The 11,658-nt window shown below is 33.8% G+C and overlaps 1 protein-coding gene across 1 annotated transcript; it reads left to right on the top strand.

The window, feature by feature from the left end:
• Positions 1-489: 489 nt before the first annotated feature.
• LOC137716609 (receptor-like protein 2) lies at positions 490-3,009 on the top strand. The gene has a single exon (XM_068456056.2). The coding sequence runs from the start codon at positions 533-535 to the stop codon at positions 2,660-2,662; it is 2,130 nt and encodes a 709-aa protein (XP_068312157.2). The 5' UTR covers positions 490-532; the 3' UTR covers positions 2,663-3,009.
• The last annotated feature ends 8,649 nt before the right edge of the window (positions 3,010-11,658 follow it).

Below are 11,658 nucleotides of genomic sequence, written 5' to 3'. Positions count from 1 at the left end.
CATAATGATTTACAATACCAATGAATAAGCATGAAGATCGGTAAACTATCCGTGTATTGAATTGAGGAGCCAAGTTAATTTTGTGTTAAAATGGGGTCACCATAATAAATTTTTATTGAAATTGTAGTTTACACGAATCTAACTTAAAACGTTTCACTTACAAATAATAAGAAATACAAGTGACAAAACAATGTTATGGTTTCTTTTTTTTTTGTAACGAGCAACATTTTAGTCTTTAGTTGTGTTTAGTTATTTTAATGTGTGGCCCCATATTATAACAAGTCATGACGGATTAACGTCTTCGCTTTTTAGTTTATTTCATGCCACGCAAATTTTTCTTCAAACGTACATTGGGGTTTGAATAATTCAAAGCTAAAAGGAAAAAAAATAATAAAAACTACAAAATATATATATATATATATATATATATATATATATATATATATATATATCATCATGCACCTTTGGTTGCTCAAATATATACACACACACAATCGCAAACCTGTTACTGTAAGCAGTATCCAAGTTAAAAATGGCTTATGGCTTCCTCCTCCTCTTATTATTCTCTTGCACTATATTGACAACAAATATTCAAGCATGCAACCAAACTGAACGCATCTCGCTATTAGCCTTCTCCCTCACTCTATCTTCTTCTTCCGTAAATTGGAGTAGTTCTGTTGATTGTTGTCATTGGAACGGCATCACTTGTAATCAAGAGGGTTGGGTCACCCATTTGCTCTTACCCTCCAAAGGGCTCACAGGAGGTATGTTTGTCTCATCACTTGGAAATCTCACACATCTCACCCACTTGAACCTTTCCCACAATTCACTTTATGGTGCACTTGAAACTAAATTCTTCTTGTTCTTGAAGCACCTCGAGATTCTTGATTTGAGCTATAACCTACTTTCTGGAGAGATGCCATTTTCTCTACCACAAATAAATATTCAAACAATAGATTTGTCAAGCAATCACTTCTACGGTGCGATTCCATCTTCTTTCTTCCAACAAGCTTGGAATTTGACTAGTTTCAATGTCAGCAACAATACCTTCTCTGGGCATATCCCATCATCTATTTGTCTCCGATCGCCTCCTTCCATAAAAGTATTGGATTTTTCCTCCAATGAATTTAGTGGCAAGCTTTCTCGTGGGTTTGGTGGGTGTTCCAAATTACAAATTATTCGTGCCGGTCACAATAATTTGTCGGGATCACTCCCAGATGATATCTATAATGCTACTAAACTTGAGGAACTTGCATTACCTCTCAATTCACTAAATGGAGCCATTAGAGAAAGAATCGCCAACCTCACCCACCTTACAATCCTTGACTTCTACTTTAATCATTTGAGTGGTGAGCTACCTCTTAATTTCGGGAAGTTGTCCAAGTTGAAATTCATGAATCTTGATCTCAACAGCTTACAAGGCAATTTGCCCCCATCTTTGATGAATTGCACAAACCTTGTTGAACTACATTTGGGATTCAATTACTTTGATGGAGATCTCACCATGCTTAATTTCTCCAAACTCAGCCACCTTAGTAAACTTGACCTAATAAGGAATAACTTTAGTGGTTTCTTGCCAAGAAGTCTTTACTCATGTTGGTCCCTAAAAGCAATTCGTTTGAGTGATAATCCTTATTTAAAAGGAAAAATACAGCCTGAGATCCTTTCATTGAAATCCTTGTCGTTTCTATCGCTTCGTAGTGTACAATTGACCAATATCACAGGGGCAATGAAGATATTAATGCGTTGCAAAAGTCTTCAGACACTATTCCTTAGAGGTTCATTTGACCACGAGGCAATCCCAATTGATAATGTCATGGTTGATTTTAATGGATTCCGGAAGCTTCGTGTCTTGAGTTTGGCTAATTGTGGGTTCACTGGTCAGATACCTAGATGGTTATCAAACCTAAAGAATCTAGAGATGTTGGATTTGGGTTTTAATCAAATCACAGGGTCAATTCCAAGTTGGTTGGGGACTTTTCCAAAACTCTTTTATGTGGGTCTGTCATGCAACCAAATTTCAGGTGAAGTTCCAAAACAACTTTTTGGATTACCTATGCTAATGATGAATGCATCTCGAGCAGACAATTATGAATTCGAACTTCCCCTCATTGGTGGCCTAATAAAAAATCCAAGTTTTATGGCGCATAGAACGTCTAACTTGCAAGGAATGATAAACCTAGGGGGCAATAACATTAGTGGTAGTATACCTACTGAGATCGACCAATCAGGGCTTCTTCGTGAGTTGTATCTCGACGACAACCACTTCTCTGGCAACATTCCCGACCAAGTATCTAATCTAAAAAATTTAGAGATTTTGAACCTCTCCATGAATCATTTGTCAGGAAAAATTCCCTCATCAATGACGAGCCTTAATTTCTTGAAAGAATTTAATGTCTCGTACAATAATCTCGTAGGACAAATACCGATGGGCACACAGCTTCAGAGCTTCAGCACTTCTGCATATGAGGGGAACCCTAAACTTTGTGGTGCACCACTTCCAAATGTGTGCAAAGAAATTGGTGCAGATAATAAGAACAAAGTCGACCAAGATGCGGACAATGAAGGCGACAAGCTTCCTTGGATTTATATCTTTGCAACCCTAGGTTTCATTGTCGGATTTTGGGGAGTTTGCGGGTATTTAGTTCTTAAGAAGACATGAAGTTACGCATATTTTTGGTTCCTTGATAATGTACGAGTGAAGATGGCAGTGTGCCTGGCCAGGATGAAAAGAAGGCTTAGGGACTAGATTCTGCTTTTCATTATATATTTTTCTTTTTCGATAAAACTATTTGGATACACAAAATCAACACACTTGGTGATACACTCTCTAATAGAGTGCAATCTTATCATTGTATGTGGACTGAAGCTGTATGAGAGAGTGTGTAAACAAATGTGTTAATCATGTGTACCAAATAGTATGACTCTTTCAGGTTGTATTTGTTTGTTTTCATCGTGATGTAAGGATTGTTCTAATATATAATAGTTCAATGAAACTATTTGGACACATTTATAATATTGAGTCTCACCTAATATTAAAAAGTGTATCAACAAAAGTGTCAGTTTTGGTGTGTCCAAATAACATAAATAATAGTAATATATTCTTTAAGTTTTGTCATATTGTAAGCCGAATATCAAAGTTGATTGGTAGTATTTTTTGTATCATGTGTCGAGAAGAAGCTTATCTTATAATGACGACAATGAATAATGTGAAGCAGTATTTATATGAACTTTGGGATATACAAAATGTTAAGTTAGAATATGATCATACGTGAATCACCATGAACAAATACTTGGAATTTAAAATTCATGTAATGTCTTCATTCACTTATTCATGATATTTAAGATCGTATGCATAAGTTGCTAGTTACTTAAGCACAACATATTTATCAAGAAGCGAATATAGTAGTAGATAAACTTGTTTCAACTGGTGATGACAAAAGTTCAGCTTGTATTTGATTTTCTAATTTTCTTGTAACAGTTTCCTTAAACCTTTTCCACAACTGTAGGAAGTTAGGGATCATTCTTTGTAATTTTTAAAAATTCCGGTTCTAGTTCATGATTTAGCATCCAAATTGAAATAAATTGAATACTTCTTCTTTCTTTTCTAGTCTCTCGTTAATAGTATAACATTCGGGAAATATTGTTGGTACCACGTTGATATTTCGTACGAATGTATGGTGTTAGTTTGAGGTTGATAGTCCCTATTAATGTATCTAATTTCAATCAAATGTCCTTTAAACTTCCACTAGGCCCTGAAGAAATTTTTTGTATGTCAGTAAATACAATATGGTACATTAAGTGTCATAATAAAAGTGGTTTGAGGTTTTTTTTTTTTTTTTTTTTTCCAAATATTCAATTACTTATTATGACGCTTAATGAACCGAATCGTGTTCCTAACACATTGAAAAATCTCTCCTAAGTTTTTGCAAGTGCAACACTAGGCTAAAATTTTGTGAATCCAAAGCCCATCAAGAGGTAGAAGCACACATTTTTCCTATCAAATCAAACACACTTGGCCTTGTACAGTTTGTGAGGGGGGCCATGGCTGCCACCAGTTTCATAGCAGCGTCGATTGTCCAAAAAGCAGTTGTGGCTTTTGCTTTCTTTCATCCTCTTCTTCCTTTAACCAACAAGCTCTCCTATCAAAGGACTCTTATCTGTTTTCCTCTCACTCCTCGCATAAGTTCATCAAGTTCTTTTGAGCTTTTAGTTGGATACTAGTCTGCTAATTGATCATTTTGTAATTCGATGAGCCAATATTATACTATATATTTTGGGAATTATTATTGGTATTTTAAAAATCTTATTTTGCATTCCAACCTTTCTATAATTAGAAAGAAAAAATGCACTTGTGAGGAGTGTATAATGAATTTTTGGAATGTTAATAACATTTCCCTATATTTTACTCTAATCTTAGTATTAATTTGAAAATATGATTTTAACCCCTGAAAGTTATTTTTTGTTACATAAAACCCAACATAATTTGTTTACTTGAATAAAACACATTGGCTCCACACAAGAAAATTTATTAATTATGTTTTACTTCACTCATTGTACATTTTTTGAATACCTAAAATACCCTTAATTACATTTTTGACCGATACAATTAATTGTATACGGAATAAAAGGTGGATTAATGATTCTTGAAAAGACAAATTAAGCATTAATGTGTATGTATACATAGGCCTGATCCGTGACATCATATTTTTTACACAATTTTTAGACCATTAGATTTATACACTTTTAATAGTTGAGATGTAATTTAATAAGTCCAATTAATTTCTTGTATTTAAAAAAAATGGATTGGGAATAAAATTCTAAAAATATTTTAATTAAGATTTTTATATTCTCTCTCATCTCGTTAATTGTTTTTCATTAATTTTCTCCCTCTCTCATTTAACTCTTTCTTCTCCCTTTTCCCTCTTCATCGTTCATCCTATATAATATAATTATCATGCTTACGTATTTCCTTCTCTTCCTTCTCCATTCATCCAATGGCCATGCACTTTTTCAAGTTTTTGGTTTCGTTTTTAAATCTCTTCTCCATTAATTGTTTTTAAATCCCTTCAGACCCGATGCCTTATTCCTTGTTTTTATTTATATTTTTTTATTTTTAATAACACAAACATAATCTCATTCTATAAAAAAAATGTTGCGAGTCCTAGCTAATTACTAGCAACAGATTAGTGCGTCCAGAAACCACCCATTTTTGTAAATAGATATTCATCTTGATGCTTTGCCATTGAAAATATGGATACAGAAAAAACATAAAAAAAAATAATAATAATAATAAAGAAGTAGAGAAGAAAATATCAGAGGAGGATGAATGGAGAAGAAAGAGAGTAAAAGATATGCAAAGAACCTAAATATAGGAAACATAAGAAAATAGATTAGGAGAGAATTAATGGAAAACAACTAATTAGAAGGTTTTCAAAATTTTGACCCAACTAATTATCTATACTAAAAAAAATATAGATACAGAAAAAACATAGAAAACATCTAATTAGAAGGTTTTCAAAATTTTGACCCAACTAATTATCTATTCTAAATATAGAAAACATCTTGATGCTTTGCCATTGAAAATATGGATACAGAAAAAACATAAAAAAAAATAATAATAATAATAAAGAAGTAGAGAAGAAAATATCAGAGGAGGATGAATGGAGAAGAAAGAGAGTAAAAGATATGCAAAGAACCTAAATATAGGAAACATAAGAAAATAGATTAGGAGAGAATTAATGGAAAACAACTAATTAGAAGGTTTTCAAAATTTTGACCCAACTAATTATCTATACTAAAGGGGAGGGGTGGGCTTAGCCTCACAATTGACTAACAATAGTGTGATTAAAACTCGCATTTGATGAGAATCAAATATAAGACCTCTTACTTACAAGTAAAGAGGAATACCACTAGACTGTAGTACTAAGTGACATTTAAATAAATGAAATTAATTAGATTACATCTCAACCATTAAGAGTGTATAAATCTAATGGTCTAAGACTTGTGTCAAAATTTGTGTAAAAAATGTGGTGTACAGATCCGTTCCATATATATACTGAAAATATGATTTTAGCCCTTGAAACTCAAATTTTTTTACATAAAACCCGACAATAAAACCCAATGACTAGGCACCACATAAGCAAATTCATTAATTATGTTTGACTTTACACATTTTGCATTTTTCAGATGACTAAAATACCCCTAATTACAATTCTAATGTATACATTTAATTCTATGCAGATTTGAAGGAAATGATTAATGAAAAAAAATGTATTAACGTTTAAATTCATTGCATATTAATATATTATAACAAATTGTATGTTAATGCTTCTGGCAAAAAAAAAAGTAAATAAATAAATAAACATTAATGTTATACTTTCCTCCAGATTTTGTAATTATTTTCCAAATTTGCGTAAAATTAGACAATTTTAATTTAATCTTATCATTTTCTTACCAAATGGAAACTGAAAGGGAACTATGATGTAATTTACATAAAAACATAGGTAAATTATTTGGACATATGTGTTAATAATAAAATATTCCCAGTATGCAAAATAATTTAACTACAAAATAAAAAATTGTTATTTGATTTAATATTAATTTATCTACATTTGATATAATAAAATATAATTGTACATATATATTACTAAAATGTGCCCAATATATGTAATAATGCATGTAAAATTATTTACGTACAAAATAAAGGTATGTAAGTTGATTAAAAAATAATATATCTACTACTTTTTGTTTATGAATTTTAATTTACCTATTGTAGGTAATAATCTGTGTAAAATAATTTACCTACAAAATAAAAGAATATTAATTGATTCTTGTTTTTTTATCAATCAATATTATTTGATGCAAAATAATTGATTATATAAAGGATCCTTTTTTTTTTGTCACATCCCGGCCCGAGGGGGACCACTTCCTGGGCTCGCTACACCACCGTAGCACGATATTGTCCGCTTTGGGCCCCGACCACGCCCTCACAGTTTTGTTTTTGGGAACTCATACTTGAACTTCCCGATGGGTCACCCATCCTGGGAATGCTCTCGCGCGCTACTCGCTTAACTTCGGAGTTCCCATGGAACCCGAAGCTAGTGAGCTCCCAAAAAGCCTCGTGCTAGGTAGGGATGGGAATATACATTTAAGGATCACTCCCCTGGGTGATGTGGGATATCACAATCCACCCCCCTTAGGGGCCCGATGTCCTCGTTGGCACACCACGACCAGGGTTAGGCTCTGATACCAAATTGTCATATCCCGGCCCGGGGCGGATCACTTCCTGAGCCCGCTCCACCACTGTAGCACGATATTGTCCGCTTTGGGCTTACCATTCCCTCACGGTTTTGTTTTTGGGAACTCACGAGCAACTTCCCAGTAGGTCACCCATCATGGGATTGCTCTAGCCCAAAATGGTAAGCCCAAAGTGGACAATATCGTGCTACGGTGGTGGAGCGGGCCCGGGAAGTGATCCGCCCCTGGTCGTGGTGTGCCGACGAGGACATTGGGCCCCTGAGGGGGGTGGCACATCACCCAGGGGAGTGATCCTTAAATGTATATTCCTATCCCTACCTAGCATGAGGCCTTTTGGGAGCTCACTGGCTTTGGGTTCTGTAGGAACTCCGAAGTTAAGCGAGAAGGGGGCTAGAGCAATCCCATGATGAGTGACCCAATGGGAAGTTGCTTGCGAGTTCCCCAAAACAAAACCGTGAGGGAGTGGTAAGCCCAAAGTGGACAATATCGTGCTACAGTGGTGGAGCGGGCCTGGGAAGTGATCCGCCCCGGGCGGGGATATGACATTTTTCATATGAAAAATGTGCTTATAATTGTTTATGAATATGGGTAAATTAATATATATATATATATATATTAATAATATTTATGAAACAAAAAAGGTAAAATTTCCATATGGGGTTAATTGCTAATCATAATTAGGGTGAGTAATAATATTTATTAATATAATTAATGTTGTGTGGCATAAGTTGTAAATATGTTGTAATAATTGGTTATGTACTTATCTACATGGTAGTCTATTTGAAATTTGGGTTTTATTTGAATGTTTAATATTAGTTGGGTTTTTGTTTGAAAAATAGGAGTTTCAAGGGTCTTTCTCTAAAGAACCCAATAATTTACCTACAACATAAAGAAATGTTATTTGCCTCAAAGATATTTTACATATAAATATAGGTAAATTATTTTACACACACACACATATATATATATATATATATAGTAATAATAAAATGTGTCTCATATATATTAATAAATGTAAAATAATTCTACAACATATAGACATGTTATTTTAGTTAAAGTTAAAATGATGGTGATGTTCGGATCCCTTCCATCAAATCCACCAAATTCCAAAATTCGAGTCTTTGAAATTTGATCCAACAGCTACAAACAGGGAGTCCTCTTAAAAGTTATAATAACTTTAGTTGTTGGATCAAATTTTAAAGACTCACATTTGGGGATTGAGTGGATTTGGTGGAAGGGATCCGGAAAGGATCCCTTTTTGGTGATGAGAGGTAATGGGTACGGTGAGGGCGGGTGGGAGAGAGAGCAGGTTAGGGACACGCGGGTCCCACGCATCATGTTTTTGTAGTAGTTTTTTTTCTTTCTTTTCCTTATTATATTAAAGTTTTGTCTTTTCATTAAATTTCAAGTACTTATCATTAAATAAAGTTATTAAGTTATTTTTTGTTAAGAAAAAATTTGGAAAAACTATATTAAAGTTCCCTAATATATAATACCCATGCAAAACATGTGGGCGAGTAAGGAAAATACCAATTACTATATAGATGTTATGCTTCTTCTTGGATTTGCTTTTAGAGCATCCTTACCTGCCGTGATTTTGGGAATGAGAGTAATATAGGGTACGTAATAGGGGACTGATGTCCATGTCTGGGATAACAGTTTAGTCATTGGTAATCAGACCTTGTTGAAACGTACATGTTTCACAGTATGAGATTGACTTCTTTATTCATTTCTTGTGTGTTAGTAAACAGAAGATTTGTCGAGAATAAACATTATGGCAAATCAATTGACTGACTACTGTTGCTAATATAATATCAGGTGAAAAATAGAATTTACTCTTGGCTGGTGGTGTCGATTAAAAGCTTTCATTATGAAGCAAACTTTCTATTAATTTCAAAAGAAAACATGATGAGCAGACTTGATAGCGCAAATGGGATTCGGCCTGACATGATTTCTTGGGAGTTTAGTCACCTATTTTTATTAATCTCATAGTCAAATCCTAGAAGTTTAGCCACCTTTTTCTGAAAGGGAGTGTGAAATCGAGTATTAGGCTGAATTTTCTGCAAATAAAAATTTAACTTTGTACAGTAGACTAGTCAAATGAGTTAGTCAACTATTTACAAGTTAGTTAGTGATAAAAAATGCAGTTGCAGAAACAAAACCTAACTCATCAATATGTTCAACTAATCAGAGTCTGCCCATATTAGTTTCACGACAATAATCCCTAAGTTTGAACACATTTACATATCAGTCCATTATGTAAACAACAATGACAAAGCAATTATGAATTAAAGCATGTTGGATTGACTAGTCAATCTCACTAGTCAATTAAGTATAGATTCATATCAGTTAAACAAATGCAAACCTACGAATCAAACTTAGTTCACTACACATTATCCTAGTCAATAACAATTCAGTTCATTGCTCATAATATGCAGTGTAAACTTTGAAATCAACTGTACTGACCAGTCAAACATACTAGTCAATTGAATACAAATTGTTAGGTGCCCACAAACATATAAACCAAGCAAACTTATAAAGCTAAAACAAGACAGTGTGAGCTTCAATTATGTTTTAGCCTTGATTCTTGAGTTATGTTTACTTGGTTAACAACGTGTCAATACTAGCAAACACTATAATGTTTATCTCTAACAATGGTTATTTGGTCATAAAGAATGCTATGTACAGTATTGAACACAACGAAGTTTTTGGATGGAAAAACCCACCTCTGGGTTAATAAACTGGGGACTTTCTACTGAGTCCAATCCAATAGTAAAATCAAGGTTTATACAAAGACCACACAAACTCAATTCCTATATCCCGATCTACGGAGCAGCTTTACCTTTGTACAACCTTGCCTTACACGAGATGGATTCCTTCGGTCTTCATGAAGTGGCAGCTCTTCCTAATCTCTTCACCTTGTGGCACCGAAATAGTGTTGGCTCTAGTCTTCACAAGATGGCAGCTCCTCCTGAACTCTTCACTTTGTGGCACCCAGACCAACATACGAACTATGCATATGATGATATGGCAATGATATGCAAATCTAGATTCGATGTCTAGTCAGTTTCACCAGTCAAACACTTGAAAGATGAAATTGACGAGAATCCAAAAAACAGGTTAGTTCACAAATTTGAAACTTGGAAAAATTTAACTTAAAACAGAAATCAAAATTACAAAAACAATGTTACCCTAATATGGAATGATGTGTGTATTTAGTGCATGAGTGTTATTTTGTGGCTAGGTTTTTCAAGTAAGAACACAAGAGATAGCTCAAAGCTAAAATCAACTATTTTCTAAAAATGTAAAACTCTTAGCCAAAACAAATGAGCATATCAAACAAATTTAAGCAAGCAAATTCAAAGATAGGTTTAGAAATATTCAATGAGAACATTAACCATAAAATATGCTTGATGCTCCTAGGAGATTTGAAATGGAGATGAATAATAAAGCTTCAAAAAATTGCCAATCTGAAAGCCCAAAAACAAATAAACCCTAGAATGGCTTTATAAAGAGGGTTGAGTTTCAGTCAAAAAGAAGGGATGAAAAGCCACATATCATGTGTAAAATCAATCTGGAAAGATCTAGGGTTGGAAAACACTCTCGGAGAAAAAATTGTCAGAAAGCCCATGTGGGTTGTCTTAAAGTGTGTGCCCAGCAAACTAGAAAGCAACAAGAATTTTGACTAGACAAAACCACTAGATAGAATGAACTAGAAATAATGACATGAAATGCATATGTATGAACAAACCTTTGATGTAAGAAGTTAAGCTTTTGAAAGAATATTTCTAGCAGGAAGATTCCAAAAGTGACATTGAACCCTAAATCTATTTAGAGCACGTGTGGTACAATTTACAAGATTTGGCAAGGAAGGCCAAACAATAATTCTAGACTTCGCAATCTCCCCATTTGGCTTTCTTTGACAAAATACCCCAAGTCTAAAGCTAATTTTACTCACCCACACTCAAGAGATGAACGACGGAACGTATCTTGCAAAACAACAAATCTTGAAATGATCAAGTGAAATTTATCATTGTAAAAGGCTTGCAAGGTAAGAACACAACCAAAAATTTTCTCCCCCATTTTGTCATGGCAAAGACAAAGGAGTTAAAATGAATAGACTGCCAGTTTTAACAAACAAAAGAAAATGATATGTCAATTGAGCTCAGGACAGTAATGTCCAACCACAAACAATGTATATAAGAACCAACAACAAAGACATAATAGCAGAGAAGTTTAAGCACAAAGTACAATTTTCAATACCAACATATGAAAAGCATAACAGCATGTCAGTGTAATCTGTTGAAAACACCCATTTGTTCAGGAAAACCAACAATGGCTAAGCCGAGAGTAGCATTGTAAGATACAACAAAAAGAGAGTTTCAATTACAAAGAAAA

The sequence above is a fragment of the Pyrus communis genome, chromosome 3 (assembly GCF_041283825.1).
Source record: "Pyrus communis isolate YQ-2024b chromosome 3, ASM4128382v1, whole genome shotgun sequence".
NCBI lineage: Eukaryota > Viridiplantae > Streptophyta > Magnoliopsida > Rosales > Rosaceae > Pyrus > Pyrus communis.
The sequence above is the reverse complement of the archived record's forward strand: the minus strand, read 5'-3'. Positions and strand labels throughout refer to the sequence as shown.